At 56.6% G+C, this 19,328-nt stretch overlaps 1 protein-coding gene across 4 annotated transcripts in view; it reads right to left on the reverse strand.

Moving 5' to 3' along the window:
- PLEC (plectin) overlaps positions 1-19,328 on the reverse strand; it is a 121,034-nt gene that overhangs the window by 96,714 nt on the left and 4,992 nt on the right. For 2 of the 4 annotated variants that reach the window (XM_084848468.1, XM_084848464.1), the window contains exon 2: positions 13,524-13,713. In XM_084848468.1, the coding sequence (XP_084704594.1) occupies positions 13,524-13,707 (184 nt within the window). In that variant the 5' untranslated portion in view covers positions 13,708-13,713. Of the gene's footprint in view, positions 1-13,523; positions 13,714-15,961; positions 16,308-19,328 lie in introns of those variants that run through there. The other 2 variants (XM_084848466.1, XM_084848467.1) reach the window with 2 other exon arrangements.

The raw sequence follows: 19,328 nt of genomic DNA on the forward strand, positions 1-19,328 counted from the left end.
CCCGAAGCCAACATGGATTTGTCAAAAACAAGTCCTGCCAGACGAATCTGATCTCATTTTTTGATCAAGTCACCTCCCTTGTGGACCATGGGAATGCTGTAGACATCATATACCTCGACTTCAGCAAAGCTTTTGACAAAGTGCCCCATGATCTCCTGATGAGCAAACTACCTCAAGGTGGGCTAGATGAAACAACGATCCGGTGGATCCACAGTTGGCTACAGGATTGGACTCAAAGAGTGCTTATCAATGGGACCTTCTCAAACTGGGGGGAGGTAACGAGCGGGGTACCGCAGAGCTCAGTCCTGGGCCCAGTGCTCGTCAACATTTTTATGAATGACTTGGAGAAGGAGGTGCAGGGAATGCTGATCAGATTTGCAGATGACACAAAATTGGGCGGGAGAGCCAATACCCTGGAAGAGAAACAAAATTGAAAGTGATCTGGATAGACTGGAGCGCTGGGCAGAAAACAACAGAATGACATTGAATAGGGATAAATGCCAAGTTCTGCACCTAGGAAAAAGAAACCAAATGCACAGTTATAAGAGAGGGATACGTGGCTCAACAACATGACAAGCGAGAAGGATCTTGGAAGTGTTGTCGATCACAAGCTGAATATGAGCCAACAATGTGATGTGGCTGCAAAAAAGGCAAATGCTATTTTGGGCTGCATTCATAGAAGCAAAGCTTCCAAATCCCAGGAAGTACTAGTTCCCCTCTACTCAGCACTGGTTAGGCCTCATCTGGAGTACTGTGTCCAGTTCTGGGCACCACACTTTAAGAAGGATGCAGACAAACTGGAGAGGGTTCAGAGAGGGCAACAAAGATGATCAGGGGACTGGAAACAAAGCCCTATGAAGAGAGACACAAAGAACTCGGGATGTTTAGCCTTGAGAAGACTGAGGGGAGATATGATAGCACTCTTCAAGTACTTGAAAGGTTGTCCCAGAGATCTCTTCTCGATCATCCCAGAGTGCAGGACACGGAATCATGGGCTGAAGTTACAGGAAGCCAGATTCCGGCTGAACATCAGGAACAACTTCCTGACTGTTAGAGCAATACGACAGTGGAACCAATTACCTAGGGAGGTGGTGGGCTCTCCCACACTGGAGGCGTTCAAGACGAGGCTGGACAGCCACCTCTCAGGGATGCTCTGACTTGGATTCCTGCATTGAGCAGGGGGTTGGACTCGATGGCCTTGTAGGCCCCTTCCAACCCTACTATTCTATGATTCTGTGTAAGGCGTATGATAAATCATGTATCCAGATGGTGAGTTTGCAAGCACAATCCTGTGTATTTTAGTTCATGGAGAGCTCCTAGAATATTTTAGGTGCTTCTATAAATAATAAGCAATGGGGATGAGATAGATCAGTGCAAAATAGCCTGGTTAATCACAGCCCTTTCTTATTTATTAAAAGTAGGGTTGCCAAGTCCATCCAGGCCATAAGAGCTCCAGTGCCTGTAGGAAATGCACAGAAGACAGAACTGCACAAAGGGGCAACTTTTCCCATCACGGTGCTGCAGTGGTGGGGAGAAGCTGCACCTGGCAGAAATCTCTCCAGTAGGCTTAATCTCTCTTGCTAGATGGAATGAGGCTTAAAAATGGTTGTCTATGCCCAGATTGTGGCCTTCCACTTTTTATGCCCAGCCTGGACACAGGACAGGAAGAGAAGAAAGGAGAGCTGTTCAGTTGCCATGGCCTTCCAAAGCGGAGGCCTCCTGACGTCACAAGCCCTGGGGTTTTTAGAGCCACTGCAGAGCATTTCAGCTACGGGTCACAATGGAGGCACACTTAACTTGCCATGCGGAACTGGCTCTGAGCCAGGGCTGAGAAACAACAGGACAGGGACTTGGATAGCCATCATGCTGGGCTCTGCCTGCCAGGAAACGCTGAACTGAACAGACCAGTGATCAAAGCGCTTAGGCATGAAGCCCTATGTGCCTTCCAGAGCAATGACTGCCTCTGAACCGTTGGTGCAAGGAATGATGTGAACATGGAGGCAACACCGTTCACAGCAGGCAAATCCAGAACATTCCTCAGTCGCCACCTATTTCTGTATCTGCACCACAGGAAGAGATTCCACAGCCGTCCCAGCTTATCAGCTTAACTCCACCACTGACCAGTTGTTAAGGAAGTTCTTGCTCAAGTTTACCCTTGAGGTACTTTCCTGCCATTCGTTCGGCTCGCTTCCTCCCGTCCAACACTTGGTGGAACTGCTGGGGTGGCCCAAGGCCTTCTCTTTTCTCTTGGACACCTGTCTACTTTGCAGCATGTCTCCTCACCCACCTCTCCCTCGTGACAGTATTTCACCATAACACCACTGGATTTAATGCTGAGGAAATTACCTGGGCCAAATACCCCTTTCCATTTCCGTGGTAACATGGCTGCTCCTGCCCGAGTTCCTCCCTCACCACCTGGGAAAGACTGGAGGAAGGGCATCCCCTGAGCAGGCCTTGTCTTCCTGGCAGATGCTTGGTAATCAGCTACTCCAGCCCTGGGGCTGACTGAGCAGAGAATATTCATGGAGTTGGAAGGCCATCTGGTCACTCTCTTCTGGACATGCTCGTTTGTCAATGTCCTTCTGAAAATGCGTTGCCAAGAACTGGACACAGTTCTTCAGTGGCAGCTTGAGCAGCGCAGAAGGCAGTGTCACTGTTCTTTCCCATGATCTGGACACAGTGCAGCCTAGAACACGTTCAGCTCTTTAGCAGGCACATCATGCTGCTTGCTGATTTTATTTCATTTCTGTTTCTATACAGCTCAACAGCCAAATAGCAGCTGGCCAGACAAGCAGCTAATAAATCTATAAATAAATAAATAAAATCTCTCTAGGCAGTTCCGTTCATGATCCATGGAGACATTTAAGAACATAACAACTGTCGTGCTGACCAAAGGCCTTCCTAGTCCAGCACCCTGCTCCCATAGTGGTCAAACAGATGCCCCAACTGGAAGGCCACAACCAGGACACGAGTGCAAGAGCATCCTCCCACTCGTGTTCCCCAGCAGCTGGTATGCAGGGACATGCTGCTCCCAATACTGAAGGTCCTATGTAGCCATCCAGACAAATAGCCATGGATAAGCCTTCTCCTCCATGAATTTCTTTAATCTCCTTTTAGAGCTATCCAAGCTGGCAATCACTGTATCTTGCAGTTGCAAATACCATAATTTAACTATGTGCTGTGTGAAGAAAGGCTTCTTTTTGGCTGCCTGGAATGTCCTACCATTCAGCTTCATTGATTGTCCCCATTGGGTTCTAGTATTATGAGAGGTGAAGGAAACCTTCTCCCTAGCCACTTTCTCCATCCCAGATGCTTTTCACATGCCTCCTTTCCCATATTTGTGCCTTTGATTCTTGTACCTAAATACAAGACTTTATGTTTTTATCTTTGCATTTCATCTTGTTGGTTTTGGCCTGGTGTTCCAGCCTGTCAAGATAATTTTGAGTCTTGATTCTGTTTTCTACGGTAGTCACTACCTCTCCCAGTTCCACCTCATCTGCAAATCCAGAAAGCATCCCCCCTACTTCTTCGTCCAAGTCAGTTATAAAAATATTGAACAGCACAGGGCCAAGGATGGAGCCCTGTGGCCCTCCACCCGAGGAATCCCTCCTGGACTGACTGATTTAAATATTGAAGTGCCGCCTTTCTGGACCAAGTCCATGCAAAGCAGTGAACAAAATACATAGAGCCATCAACGGGCGCCCGGTGGGTACATTTGCTCAGCCAGCTGCAGATCCACCTGAAAGTAGTATTGTCCAAGTCCATGTGATGTTACCCTCCTTGTCAACAAGGGCATCATGGCAGACTTCATCAAGCGTTTTGCTGAAATGAAGCCATACTGTGTCCACAGTGTCCCCATGATGTACCAAACCAGTAACTCTATCCAAAAAAGCAGACAAGGCTGCTCTGGCATGACCTGTTCTTGATGCGCCCATGCTCGTTCCTCGCAATCAGTGCAGGCTCACAAGCTGACCGCTTAATCATCTCTCCTAGAATTTTGCCTGGTACCAGTGTCGGGCTGACAGGCCCATCTTGCCAGTCTTCTAGCACCTCATCCATTCTCCAAGAGTAGAGCGGCTTTGAAATAATGTCCTAGCATAGCCAAATACGCCCTTGTTATTTTTAGCATCCCACACAAGGCTCAGTTCATAATGGGCCTTCCAGACACCATCCTTACAGGTTCAGGCAACCCTGTTGAGCACCTCCTTGGTTATATGGCCCTCCTTCCATCTCCTACACAGGTTCTCCTTGAGTCTTGGCTCCTCAGAGAGCTTCCATGTGCTGCCACACGGGCTTGTTTAGATGTTCCCTAGTTTTCCTCATTCTGGGAATAGTTTGCCATTGTGCCTTTAGTATTTCAGTTTTCAGGATCTCCCTGCCCTCTTGAATTCTTCTTTCCTTCAGAATTGCTAGCCATAGGATCCTACCAAAGTATCCTTGAGCTTTTTGAAATTGGCTTTCTTAAAGTCTGATTATGCTCAGTTTCCCCATCTATTGCTATCACAAAGTCCAAGACAAGTTCCAAAAGAGCATCAAGCACAGTACCGCTCCCACCTTCAACACACACATTGCGTCAGTTTCCTTCAAGCCTGAAGGGACAGGATCCCCTCCAACCTTGTCTACCACACGGACTCCAGCACTGTCATCTGTCTCAAGAGTTGGTATTTTACAATTATCTGAGCCATGAATCATTGTTTCAGAGGATCTCTCCCCATTGCCCAATAGTCCTTCATAGTGTCTGCTGCAGCAGCAAAACTAACAAGTCTTGTGGCACCTTGAAGGCCACAGCACATATATTATCACATAAGCTTTGTGGACCAGCAGCCATGTGACAACCTTCCACAGGGAACCAAACCCGGGGCCACAAAGCTAGAGTCCACAAAAGCATGTGCCAAAATAAATGTATTAGTCTTTAAGGTGCCACAAGACTCTGTTGTGCATGAATAGGAAAATAGCGCCAGACCCAGAGAGCTGAGTTTGGGCTCTGGAAGCATCTTGAGGTGGGTGCTGGTTGTCTCCCTGGAGATTTGATATGAGAGCAGGGGACTTGGCTGTCCCCTGGAGTGCTGAAGACGTGCCTCCATCTATACGCAGTCTGTATGGTTCTGAGTGAATGAATACAAATATTGCAAGATGCCAGCGACCACAGGGAACCAACCCCGGGGCACCTCTGCGCTCCTGGAACTTCTCTCCACTTGGAGAAGTTTGGTGAGCATCACACTGTAAAAGATTTGGGCTGCTGGGGTGTCTTGGAAATGAGAAGGGAAGGCATGTAAATATTTTACAGACCTAAACAAATAAAAACAAACCCACTAGTCAACCCTGACCCTGGAGGAAGATGGAAAATGATGCCAGACTGCCTCCCCTTTGCACGAATGGCGTTGCAACAGCTGCTGCAGCCAGACCAGACCCAGGAAAGGGGACTGCTTCCTGGCTGCCTTGGCTCTGCATTGGCCCAGCCTCTTCTCCACTGTGCCCTGGGGACGCCTTTCACATGAGCAATGTGTCCACCAAGACCCAGTCACTCTGGCCACGAAAGCAGTTGTGCTAAACGGTCAGAGGCACAAAGCTACAGACAGAGACCTTCCACCTCCGACACCTTGCTGGCCCCTCCTCCTTCCCCGTTGGGACAGCTGCTGTCCAGTAGCCAAATGGGAAGTGGTCCTGCCTGGCTCCAGCCTCCCACCTCCTGTTGCTGAGATTCCCCAGCCACCACCTGTAGTTAGCGGCAGCAGTGGCCTAAGGGGAACACTTTTTCTGGACAGGGCAATTCAGCCCCCAGGGCACAGCCTCCTCAGTCCCTCCATGGGTTGGCCCAGGACTGCCACCTCTGCCTGGCAGTGGTTCTCCAAGGTCTCTGGCAGAAAGCAAGCTGGGGCCTCTGCCCCTCCTGCTGCATAAGGGCCAAATGACATCTCATGCGGGAGGCCTGTGATCAGCGCTCTTGATACTGGGCTCTATGCTTCAGAGCAGCCACAGGAACTACAAACCTGATCAGAGCAGTGGCGCTGGGGAAGGAGGTTCCAGACCCCACCCCACCCCTGTGCCTAGATCTCACCCCACACACAGGTACCTGCATTTTTTCTGCTGCAAAGCAAGCAGCAGACTTGGAGGCCAATTTAGATTGTGAAATGGGGCAGGAGGAACACTGCAGGCCCTGACGCTAGGTCCTTTTTAAGGGGGGCCCTGGGGGCAACTGCGCATCAACAGTGACAGGCAGGCACACACACATGCACCCAGAATCCCAGCTCCACGAGCCTAAAGGGAAAAATCACAAAACAAATTTTACTATAGAGTATGGCACCCTTGGGAAGGCATTGAGCAGCTCTTCCATCTTTTTCTCTGTAACAGATATCCTACGGTAAGAGAGAAGACGGAAGAAGCAGTGAGAAAACGTGGGAGGGCTCTGAGGGGAGGACAAAGACATCTGGACAGAAGCAGACATGGACACCTGGTGAAATGCGTGACTGAGGCAGGGCGATGGTGCAAGGAAAGCTCACGACCAAGCACCCCCCCCCCCACCTTCCTTCCTGGCTGGGTGGAGTCGAGTGGCCGAGCCGGACCGAGACTAGATCCTGACTGCTCTGATCCGGCTGGGCATCTGCTTGCCCTGCGGCAGCAAGGGCTTGTGTCTGTGAGCTGTGCTCAGAGCAGCTGCAGATCATCCTCCGTCTGCATCCAGCAGAACAGGCATTGTGGGGGAGCGGGCGAGCCAGGGGTCGCTCTTCCTGAGTAGGCCTGCCTGCGTGTGCCAGGAGGAGCCGATGCTGCATTGGGCCTGTCTTGGGCTGGAGACAGCATTGCCCTGCCGCCCTTGGCAGAGGGAACCCCACGTCCTCTGGGGTGGCTCCCCAGGGAGAGGGAAAGTGCTCCTCCCCACACCGCTGCTGGGCCCCTGTGGCTTCTTGCAGGCAGCGCACTTTCCCCACCAGGAGTGGGCTTCTGTGTCCTCAGCCCTTTCTCTGCCTGAAGAGCAGGGTGCCCAGAGCCTGTGTCGGTGGCAGGCTGGGCAGCTGTGAAGGCAGAGAGAACACTGGAGCTGCAAAGCTGCCAGTTCTCAGTTCCCTTCCAAGGCACTCTGAGACAAGCCCCTCACCAGGCACTGAATGTGGAGACAGGCTCAAGCACCCACCCTTTCCAGGGGCAAACTCAGCAACAGTGGAGCGGCATGCCTGCAGCCTCAGCCCAAGCCCCAGTGGCTTCTGCCAGCCAGGGAAGGGTGGGGATGGGGGGAAGTTCCCCTGGGCTATTAAACCTGGCAGATCTTTCTATGTTAACAGCTTTGGATCTAGCAGATGGAAAGCTGGCTCCTTCCCACCCCAGGAACACCCTGTTTCGGGGCCTCACACTCACCACTGCCAGCACAGCTGTCTACCCACTGAGCTCTGGGCAGGCACCTCTGCAACTCTGGAGGCTCCCCCCCCCCCCCGAACAGGCAATATCGGGGGTTATGACTGCACTGTAAATCCTTAACATCTAAAGAACAACCGATTGTTTTATTGCAATAACTAAGCGTGGGTGTGTGTGTGCATATTTGCTATGGTTTGGCAAAACTGCTCTTACAGGCTTTTCTGCTACCGCCCCCCAGCCCCACTCCCCAGAGTGTTAAGTAGCATTGGCTTCTGTAAGGTCTATTATAGTGAGAAAAGGGAGTATAGGAGTTGGCATGTAGTGATGGCTAGGCAGACAGATTGCACCCAGCAGTTCATACAGGCATGCATGGCTACGGGCTTCATCGTTGCTTTGGTTGTTTGAAAGGTTTTCCATAGCATTCTACCTTCATCCAACTCTTCACATTTCAAAGTCTGTGAAGGAAAAGAGCATTCTTCAAATGATCCGTTTTTAAAAATGAACTGCAGTCAGCAACACTGCAGTCCAGACTGTTGTCACGATCTTTTCCCTCTCTAGAATGGGATCTTTTGATAATCTCCTGCCTCAGTTTGCTGAAAAGAGAGTTGAAGAAAGATGAAAGCACTTTCACTGTAACCTGAATCTAGTTTGTCACTATCTGCAAGCATCCCTGTAAACTTCACTGGTGTATCCATGAGTTGCTGAGCCATGGGAAGAGCCGCCCTTATGCGGAGGGGCAGCGAAGACATTCCAGGTGGGGCATCGGAAGCGACCTCATGCCGAGCCAGGCCCATCTCGCCCAGTATGGCCAGCACTGGCAGGCAGCCGCAGCGTTCCAGGCAGGAATTTTTCCTGCCCTGCTTGAAGAGGCTGCCAGGGACTGAACCTGGACCTTCTGCATGCCGGTGGGGGCTCGGCCACCTTTCTCAGTGGAGCCAGTAAAATGTTTACGGCTTTAGAGGCAATCCACACAAATCTCAACATGCAGACTTTGTCAAATATGGATGTGTCTTGAAAGGATTTTACATGCATTCAGTTTCTTTTTTCCACCTGAGAGCAAAATGACACCAACACACACGGTGCACTCAGAAGGAAGTTGGGGGTGTGCGTGCGGGGACGGGGGTCCCCCAGAGTTTTAAAAGAACTCAGAGAGCCAGCGTGGTGTAGTGGCAAGAGTGTTGGACTAGGAGCCGGGAGATCCGGGTTCTAGTCCCCACTCGGCCATGGAAGCTCACTGGGTGACCTTGGGCCAGTCACAGACTCTCAGCCCAACCCACCTCACAGGGTTGTTGTTGTGAGGATAAAATGGAGAGGAGGGGGATAATGTAAGCCGCCTTGGGTTCCTTGCGAGAGGAAAAAAGGCGGGGTATAAATGCAATAAATAAATAAATAAATTAAAAGGGGCCTGATTCACATACAGCCCTCCCCCCCCCCAAGGACCCAATCAGCCCATGGAGCTCTCCAGAAAAGGCCCCGGGAGGCACAGAGCCAGCCAGGGAGCCAAGCCACAGGCTGCTGTCCCAAGCGACCAACCCCGGCCAAGGTGTACCAAGGGAGTTCCTCCCCAGACAGGGTAGACCTCGGAGCATCAGACAGGCGCAAGAGCCCCTCTGGGCCCCCAGGGAGCCTGTGGACAGAGCCCCCTGAACCTGTGGAAGGAGAACGCACCCACTGCTGTCTCCAGCCAGCCCAGCCCGAGAAAGAGGGCCCGCATCGCTGGCCATGGGCTCATGCTGGGACCAGTCCCAGGCCGCTGCCACCCCCCCAGCCCTCTGCCCAGAGCTGGGGAGAAGTGAGCATCCTTCCCGGGTTGGGGCCCAGGCTGGCTGGACCGGCGCCTGGCCAAAGACCAGGGAGCAGGAAGGGGAGACAGGGACCCAGCCAGCAGTGCTACTGGCCTGGGGGCAGCGTCAGTGGGAGAGACCTGGCCCTGTTCTGTGCAGATAGCTCCTGGACGGACACACACATCTAGAGGCAGGTCCATCCCCCCCCCCCCCCCCCCGCGATTGCCAAGAAGGTGGTGCTGGAGGCCTGAACTGGACTGCACTCCAGGGCCCCCTGCTGGAGGCTGCTATCACTGCAGGGAGACCTACCCAAGGGCAGGAGGGTCCGATCCGCCCCTGCAGTCCCCACCCCACATGCTCCCTGGCTGGCCCCTGGTGGACTCCGAGACCCTCTTCATGCCTAATTCCCTGGTGATGCTGCATTAATTGCTCCGCTGGCCACAGAGGGGAGCCCAGCGGCTCCCAGGACTGCTGGAGGCCAGGAGGCCGGGTGGAAAGAGAGTCAACCCTGAACTGCTGGCAACACACAGGGGCCCAAAGCACCCGCTGCGCGTCACAGGGAAGAGCACTCAGCACGGGGGACAGTCTCGGCCAGGCTCTAGAAAAGTGGCAGGCGCTTGACCCCACCTAACTCTTTCTTCCATCAGCTCTCTGGACCGGTTCCCCCCCTCCACACACACAGAGGCACAACCGGTGGGGCAGCTGCGAAACCTGGGGGGAGCTCCAGCAGATGCACACACACCCTCCCCAAAAGCAAGGAGCGGAGCACACCCTCTGCCCCCAGCATGAGACACATACCCGCCAACAGGAAGCACACGCACCAGTGAATGTGGACAGAAGAATTCTGGGGGCCCGTCCAGGCATGCTCCACCCTCCCTCCCAACCTGGCCTCATCTTGCACCAAGGGGCTCTCAGCAAACAGCGGTGTCAGGGAGATGTGCAAAACCAGCTGTTGGCTCCTCGGGGAAGAAAGGCCGGGCTGCCCTTGGCGCTCCCTCGGCTGTTGCTCCCTCAGGACATTCCCTGGCAACACATCATGGGCCAAAAACAAGCTGGTTGCTCACAAGGGGCAAAAGGTCTCTGCCACCATCCCCACCCCACCAGAGACAAGTGCATCCCACCGAGACCGCTTCTCCATCGTGGCACCGCGTCCTTGGCATTCTCCATCCCAGGCAAGCTCTGTGGATGCCAAGTGTAATGAGTTTTAGGCCCCAAGTAAAGAGCATTTTATCTGCCAGGCTTTTTTGCTTTTTAGACTTTTAGTTCCATATACTAATTATTTTTCATCTGCAAGTTGTTCTGCTGTTTCATTGGTTATTTGTCTTTTAGATTCTTTTAATATTGCTTTAGTTGTTGTTAAATTGTAAGCCGCCTTGAAGAGTTATGCAACTGAAACATGGGACAAAAGTGCTATAAACCCACCCAATAAAATCAGGAGAGAGCAGGTGCTCAGCAGAAAGGCACCAGCCAAAAACACATGGTTGGAATATCCTGCAAGATACCACACCACGTCACACCAGGCCTGCTGCTGAAGGCAACATTGTTGGCTGCCAGGGAGCTGGCACTGAATAAAACAGACCAAATGTTCGTGCCTCTGGCCTATCAGAGCAGCCCTCCCTGCAGGAGTGCTGAATAAATGCCACATCCGTTCAGCGCTGCTGTTAGGGCACATCTGGGGCAGGGAGGAACTGGCCTGGTGAGTGTGGCCACTTGCAGGTCTTCTTCCTGCCACTGAATGGCTGCATGCCCCAAATGCCAAAAAGAGAGTCCTCGGGCCCTGCGGGACAGGATGATGGAATCTCTTTCTCTCGGAAGGGCTTTGGGATCCAAACATGTCTTGGTAGCACTGTAACTGCTTATACATCCAAACATCTGCTCTGATCTTGTCTGTTTTCCTCTCTAAAGCTAAATCAGCTGAAGAGAAACTAGAACGCATTCTTGGATGTTTCAGTTCTTTCCCTACTTAGCTGGGGTTGGGTCCTATTTGTTTCTGAATGATTAAACTTCTTCAAGGAAGTTCTTGCATTTGCATCAGAGATTTCAGAGACCTGGCCTAGACACACACACACATTTCATCTTGCATGGGTCTACATTATTTGCATATTCTTCTTTAGGTAGATAGATGTGAGGTTGGGAAATCACTGCATTAAATGTTAAAATGCAGTGCATGGGCGTGGCGTCAGTTTGGCACCTGTTTATGGCTCTGCTGGATCAGTCCTGCCTCTGGGGCAGGCGGAGAGAAATACTGGTTTGAGAATGTTTATAGTATTGTAGCTATGCTTTTTAAAAGGACATCTGAAGCCATGGAGAGCCAGGTAAGGAGGACAGACGTGACAGGAAGCCATATTCCGCCTGAACATCAGGAACAACTTCCTGACTGTTAGAGCAATACAACAATGGACCCGATTCCCTAGGGAGGGGGTGGGCTCCTCCACACTGGAAGCATCAAGATGAGGCTGGACAGCCCTCTGTCGGGGGTGCTCTGACTTGGATTCCTGCACTGAGCAGGGGGTTGGACTCGATGGTCGGTCATGGAACTGACAGAGGGAACGTGAGTCTGGACCTAATTCTAAGTGGCGCCCAGGACCTAGTGCAAGTTGTAAGTGTTAGTGAACCAACTGGAAACAGTGACTATGTAATGTACATGTAAGTGGAAAATTGCCTAGGAAGCCCAGCACAATCACATTTGACCTTTGGCAAAGGCGGCGGTGGTGGGGAAACCATCCCTCAGCCCCAGTAGAAGCTACTTTGTTCATTTATTTCTACAAAGCTAAGTCCTGTCTCACTAACTTTTTCGAATTCTTTGAGAATGTCAACAGGCATGTGAAGAGGGGTATGCTGGTAGACATTGTTCACTTGGACTTCCAAAAGGCTTTTTAGCAAAGTCCCTCATCAAAGGACCCTGAACAGTCATGGGATAAGAGGAGAGGTCCTCTTACAGATCAGTAACTGGTTAATGTTCAGAAAGCAGAGAGAAGAAATAAATGGTACATTCTCGTAATGGAGGGATGTAAAGGGTGGGATCTCACAGGGATCTATCTGTATGAGGACCGATACTTTTCAACTTATTCATAAATTATCTGGAATTACGAGTGAGCAGTGAAGTGCCCAAGATGACACCAAATTATCAGATGACTTTGAAAGGGGATTAGACCAATTGATGAAGGATCGGCCTGTCCATGTTTACTACTCCTAATGGTTTTATATTACCCCTGCTGTCGGAGGCAGGATGGAACATGAGCGGGAGGGTGCTGTGGCGCAGCGGTCCTGCTTGGCGCATCTGGCTGGCCACTGTGGGAACAGAATGCTGGCCTAGAGAGGCCCCCTTGGTCTGATCCAGCTTCAGGGCTCTTCTTATGTCTCTATGTCCTTATATGAGGAAACTGAACTTCTGGAGACAGGTTTACTGTTGTTGTTCTGTCCTTCCTGGAACCGAAATAGTGACGCATGCGGCCACTGGCCAGGAAGCGCTGGACCGGCAAGGTCCATGGTCGGCAGGTGAGTGGGAAGGCAAGGCAAAGGGCAGCAGTGCAGTTCAGCAGACTAAGCGCATGCGTGCGCACACCCCGGACCCAGCTAAGAGCCGCCACACATCCAAGCACAGAGGAGCTGCCACCCAGGTCCACAAACCCCTCACCGCTCCAAGCACAGGCAGCCCTGGGCACCAGCTGATGCAAGCGGTGCTATCCGAGGCCCAATGCCGTGACAGCACAAGACACCCACCACACGCTAGGGCATCAGGGTCCTGGCAGCCCCCAGTCCTCCAGCCCCATCACAGCCGAAGAAAGGCAGCCGGCCAGAGGTGGCTCTTGTCCCCAGCAGTGGCCAGCCAGGCTTTTCTGGGGCACAAATGCAGCCGTCCCGCGCCAAAGGTCTGGCCCCGGCCCTCTGTCCCAGAAAGGGACACCTGCTCAGTGCGAAACACCCACTCAGGCAGAACTCACATGAGCAGCCCTCAGCACAGCTGGCTCTACAGCATCAACATCTTTATGGAGGCCGTTTAGGGCCACAGGGCCACTGGCCCATGGAAGCATCTCGGCACACCAGCCTGCTTGGGTTGCAGCTGGCCATGGAAGCGCTCCGTGCAAGGCGCAGCCTGTCTCAATCCGCGACAACAGACCCCGGGGCTCGCACCACCCGAACGCCACTCCCCCACACAAAGGCAACCGGGGTGCTCTTGAGTGCCACAATGGAGAGCAGCGGCAGCAGAAAAGCAGTGGGGGCTGGCTGCAGCGGTCCAGTCAGGCCCCCGGCCTCCTGTGACACAGGGTCCTGGTGACCTTGCCTGGGTCACAGCCAAGACCATCGTGGGCCCCAATCCCGCCCAGTAAGCTTCGCCGTTCCAGGGGTTGCCCGCCCACCCGCAGGATGCCACCAGCCTCTCCCTACCTGCGATGCGGATGACAGCCCTCTCCGCGGGGTCCAGCACGGTGCCGTTGCCAGCAGCTGCTTTGGTCCGCTTGGTGCGCTGATGCTTGGGGAGGTTCCAGGGCAGGGTGTCCCCAGGGCTGGGGGAACCACCGCTGGAATCCTCCTCAGCCACCTTCGGCTTCTCCTTCTGTCGTGCAGACATCACCTCCTGCAAGGGGGGAGGATGTCGTCAGAGCTGACGCGGGCCCTGTGGGCACCTCCTCCTTGCCCAGCCTGCAGCCACCATTCCCCTCCTGCCCCAACGGCGTCCCTCACCTGGGCAGGCAGGGCTGTGGCCACAGCCAAGGCGCTGAGCGGGTGTGAGCAGAGGGTCACAGGGCCGAGGGCTACCTCCTCTGCGGCTCAGCTAGGAGGCAGGGCCCGGTGTCAGCCCGCCCCCCGCCCTGCAGCCCGGACCAGGCATGCCACCAACTGGGAGAAGTGCTGCCTACAGAGCCAGCAGAACCCAACCACCCATGTCAGCCAAGCCACACCCGTCGCTGCAGGGGAAGAGAAGCAAAACCAAGCCCGGGACCAGGACCCGCTGGCTGTGGGGGGAAAACGTTTGTCCAAACCACAGTATCTGCGTCAGACCCCCAGCAGGAGCTGCCAGCACCGACCCTCCACAAATGGAGGTGGGCTTGAACCCCGCTTCGCACTACCTGTCCCAGCTACAGGTGTGGCAGCTGGCCAGGCCCAGGAAGGGGCTCCTACCTGGCCCACATGCAGATGCATGGCCAGCCCCACCCCGCCAGTCAGTGGGCCCCAGCACATGGGGTGCCAGGCCCGTCTGGACTCAGCCTTGAGGGCGCGCCAGGGCGCCTTGCACCGCCAGCACTTCACGCCACCGCCATCCTCCCCTGGCCTGGAGAGTCTCCTCCTCCATTACATTTCTGTAACAGCCAACGGCCAGAGCTCTCTGGGCGGCTTACAAAGATGGCGCCAGCAGGCGTCATCTGGTGCAACTGGTGGACAGAAGGGCCCCAGAGCTGCTGTCCTCCTCCCTCTGGGCGAGTTGTTCCTGGGGGAGGCAAGTGGCCACCGCACCAGGCTCTCCCTCCCACCACCACCGCACCACTTCAGCACGCCACCTCGCTCTGTGCACACCCCTCCCTCTCTGGGCGCACGGCCCTGCCACACCGCCTGGGGCTTGGCTGGGTGGCCTTTGGGAAGGCCAAACTGACACCCACAGAGCCGAGGTAGCACAGCAGAGACGGGCAGAGGATTCCATGCAGCGCCCCATGTATGCTGGGAACCCTGACCTCCCCTCAGCCCCTCCCTCCCTCCCTCCCTCCCTCCCTCCCTCCCTCCCTCCCTCCAGCACGAGGCTGGCGAGCCAGGTCCAGGTCCGGCACCAGGAGGACCCAGCCAGTGGGGCGGGGGGGGGCACCCACCGTGCCGCCTGCCTCTGTCTCTTCAAGATCACACCACGCCTCCGGCCCGGCCCGGCAGCCTTTCCCAGGTGCCCGGCCAGTCAAGGGGGCTGCTCGAGGCCCGCCTGCCCCCCTCTCAGAAGGCCCTCCCTGCCTCCCCGGTGCCCCTCCCCACACAAGGCCCACCCCCGAATGCCTCCTGCACCTCTCCCAGGAAGTGTGGGAAGGCATTCGGCGCCCCACGGGAAGAGCGGGGGGGGGGCTGTTCTGACAGCTCCCGCTCTGCCTGCTGCTTGGCACTTTGCAGTCGCCATGGACACGGCTTCAGGGGCACCAACAGGCAGCGGAGGGGAGAGGCGAGCACAGGTGCCGTCAGCCCCCCCCCAGCAGCTGATGGGGGAGGGCGGCGCCCCCTTGGAAAGGGCCCCCTGGGCACAGCTGACAACACCTGTGGGTGTGACCCCACGCCCCTGCCTTGGCCTCGCTCGCCCCGCTCCCTTCAAAGGGACCCGGGCTGCAAGGAGCCTCCTGTCCAGCCCCAAGGCAGGCAGGCAGGAACAGGATTGCTCTGGACCCCGGCTGCACTGGCCTGCCGCAGGCGGGGCGCAGGAACCAGCCCGGCAGGCCGGAGCACATGCCGGGCTCCTCTCGCCGGCCCAGCTTCTGCTCCCCCCCGCACCTGCACAGGCCTCAACCCCGGGGCCTGGGATGATCCACAAGGAGGTGATCCAGGCTCCGAGGCCAAGAACAGCACCCCTGCAAAGCTCTGCCGCCGCCACCATGTGGTGCCATTTTGCAGAATGCCCGGCACACGCCCCGCCAAGCCACCCCACCAGCAGGGGCCCGAGGCAGCTCTCCCTAGCAGGCACCTGCTGCTGCAGGCCAGAGCCATCAGCAGGGCCAAAGGAGCCCCCATCTCGCGGCCAGCCCCAGCCCGGCAGCAGCCCAGGGACCCTGATCCCGGCACTCCGCGGCCACGACAGACACCGGCAGGCCTTCTCCTCACCGGCTGGCGGCAGCTTGGCCCCTCCCAGGGTCACTCACCGTGTGCCGGGGCCTGGCTGCGCTGTGCCGCTCTCCGTCCCAGGAAGCATGTCTGCCTACCTCACGGAGGCGGCGGCAGACGGAGCCCCGTCAGGCCAGGCACCACACGGCAGCCCGCGTGGGGCGGGGACAATCCTGCCGGGCAGCTCAGCACCTGGCAGACGTCGGGAGGTGCCCAGGAGCAGCCGAGAGAGCTGGGCTTGTGTTGGCAACAAGCGGCGGTTCCTTTGCAGCCGAGGCTCCTCCCCCCCATGAGCACTGCAGCTCCTGCAGGGCGTGTGCGTGCGTGCGTGTGTGAGTGTGCGACACAGCGAGCATGTGTCTATCTCGCCTCCCCACCCGCCCAGCACTGAACGGCCTGATGAATTATTAACCAGGGCGCAGGCTGGCAACAAAATAGCTCCCATTCAGCCGCAGACAATGGAGGGAGCCCATCCGGCCACCACCACGTTAGCCCCCTGCACGCACACGCACAGCCCTGGCAGCCAGACCGCCAACGGCCGGAGCAGGTGGGCAGCCTTCCCAGGGCATGGGGGGGGCGCTCTCTCACTCAGATGGCTGGACGGGGGGCCCTCCTGGCCCAGCCCCCACCACCATAGGCCCAGGATCACACCAGGCCCACTCGGGCCCTGCTCCAGCCCAGGCAAGGAGCCTGGCAACAGTGCCAACAAGTGTGCCCATAACACCCCCACAGACCTATGCCTTCCCCCAGGGTGGCACCGTCAGGAAGAAGGTACATGATACAGCCAAAATGGGGGTTGGGGCTCTTGCACCTCACCCATGTAAGGCCACCTGGTTGCTTTTGGCACTGACTGATCCAGAACAGCCTCAGCCTGGGCGCGCAGGCCACACTCCCAGGACTCGGGGAGGGGGGAATATCGCCTCCCCCCGCCTTCAACCACGCAGGCCACCAGTGGATAAAAGGAGGCTGGCCGTATGGGATCCACAAGCGCAGGTTGCAGAAGGGCCCCCTGGGGTGTGCGCACAGGTCATGATCCAGCCTCCTCTCTGGCACCCCCCCCGAAATACTGCAGCACCCCAGCAATGCCAGCAACCCCTGCAACTGCTGGAGCCCCTAGGCAGGCCTGATTCAGACTGCTAGTTGATTAGTCACCTCTTTCCCCGAGGGGCTGAGGGCCGTGCGCCTGCTCTGCCCGCCCCTCCATGCACCCCTGGAGACCCTGGCCTCTTCACTGGCAGTACCAGCCAAGGGTGGGATTTATTACACAGGCTTGTGCTGCTTAATGGGAAGGCGGAGGCGGCCCCAGGACCCCCCCCCCCACCTCCCGCAGCCAGGCTGAGCGGAGGCTGCAGCTGCCTGCAAGCCCCACGCTCCGTCCCTTCAAAGCCGATGGGAACTGGCAGTCCTCAAGACTGGGGGCCGGCCGGAGATGAGCCAGCAGCAGAGCTCCGGAGAAAAGGCCCAGCAGGCCCTCCCCGGCTCGCCCTGGCTCCGGGGCCTGTCTGCAAACGGGGCATGAGCCTTGGCCCTTGCCAAGCGGCGCAGGAGCGCGGCTGTGTCGGGGCGGCGGTATGTTTTCAGAAAGTCCCCTGCTTCAGGCAGGGAAAGTCCCAAGAGCAGCTTTGCAAAGCCATCAAGCAGAGCTCCATCAGAGAGTGAATATCCAGGCGTGGGCAAGCCCAAACACAGAGGCCCAAGGCAGCCAACGTCCAACACACGGGGCCTGGTGGGGCAAGGGCTAGGCAATCGGCAGGCATACAAGCAGGGGCCAGAGCTGGTGCACAGGTGCTGTTCCCGCAGCTCCCCCTGCCTAGGACTGGGGCTCATCAGCTCGGGTTCCCACAGTCCCACCCAGGACTCCGCTGCAGGCCGTTACAGGCCCTCGGGCAGAAGTCTTACTTGAGAAGAGGGTCTTGCTCACAAGAAGGCCTTTACTCTTGCAGACTCTTCTCTGCAAGCAGGCACACCTTCGCCTGGCCACGCTCCTATCTGCAACCGTAGGCACTGGCACTCTCAGGGGCCAGGCAGTGGCTCAGCATCCCACTCCTGCTTGAATCCGAGCCCTTGCCTCTCGAGGGGGCAGATCTCAAGCTATCTCGCCGAGGGCCCAGGACCATCCTGGCCGGCCTGCGTCCCCGGAAGCGGCCTGCTCCCTGGGCACACCTGGCTCTGCGGGTTCCACGTCTTCCTCAGGTGAGAAATCCTCCAGGGGAGTCCATACAGGAAGGCAAAGGCCGCTGCTCTGCCTTCGCTGCAGAGGCATCCCGCAAGTGGGCTCCTGCTCCCTTCCCTTCCCTTCCGGGGCCTGGGGGGACAGAGCATGGCAGGAAACGCAGCGAGGGGAGCAAGCCAGGCCCGCCCAATCCTCCACGTGCAGGGCCTAGTGGAGAGGTCCACTGAGCAGCCCCATGGCAGCCAGCTGGGTCACGTTAGGCTCTGAGCTTCATGGCCTTCCGGGGCGGGTGGAGCTGTTCAGGGGCCGCGTGCATTATTTCTCTCACTTCAAGATGTGGTGTGCGGGGGGCCTCCTGCTCACGCTGCCGAGCAGCACCCGGTGCTGCTGCTCCGAAGTCCTGCCCTGGCAGCACCGCTGTCCTGGCCGGGCTGCTAGCGACTGCACAACAGACAATGGAACCAATGACCTGGAGAGGCGGTGGGCTCTCCCACCCTGGAGGCCTTCAAGACGAGGCTGGACAGCCACCTGTCAGGGATGCTCTGACTTGGATTCCTGCATTGAGCAGGGGGTTGGGCTCGATGGCCTTGTGGGCCCCTTCCAGCCCTACTGTTCCACGATTCTATGATTCTATGAACAGTCAGGCACTCAGCTGCTGCAGCCTCCCCTGCCAGGTGAAGCAGTGGAGAGGAAAGCTCAGCAGCCCCCAGCCAGACAGAGCCCCCAGCCAGACAGAAGGGCACCAAAGAGTATGTGTTCTGGCCATGCCCCAGGTGGGCCATGGAGGGCACTATCCCCTCTCCCCCCAGTGCCACCCCACCCTGCCAGCCCAGCCACGCCACTCCACGCCACGCCACTGTGACTTGTGCAACAGGTGGAGCCACCCAGAGCTCACCCACCCCTCCCGCTCTGGCTGAGCTGCCCCAGAAGCTCTGGCCACGGGGGGGCCCCACACGCCTCCCTGCCCCCCTGGCCTGGCCAGAGCCACTTATCCCCCTGCTCCCCCCTGTGATCCCCTGCCTCACACAGGGGATCTCACAGCCCGTGGGCAGGGCGGCCTCTGGATGCCGGGGCCCCGTCCACTTCCCAGCAGCCGAGTGGAAGGAGCCCGTGCACTGGGAGGAGCCCGCATGGCTGCCTGATGTCACGTGTCAGATGTTCATCAAACTCCATCACCAGAGGCTGCCCTTCCCCGCCTGCAATGCCCACCTGCCTCCCTTGCCCATCGAGCC

Source organism: Heloderma suspectum, chromosome 4 (genome assembly GCF_057233095.1).
Source record: "Heloderma suspectum isolate Gila_16-S chromosome 4, 16-S_ref, whole genome shotgun sequence".
Lineage (NCBI taxonomy): Eukaryota > Metazoa > Chordata > Lepidosauria > Squamata > Helodermatidae > Heloderma > Heloderma suspectum.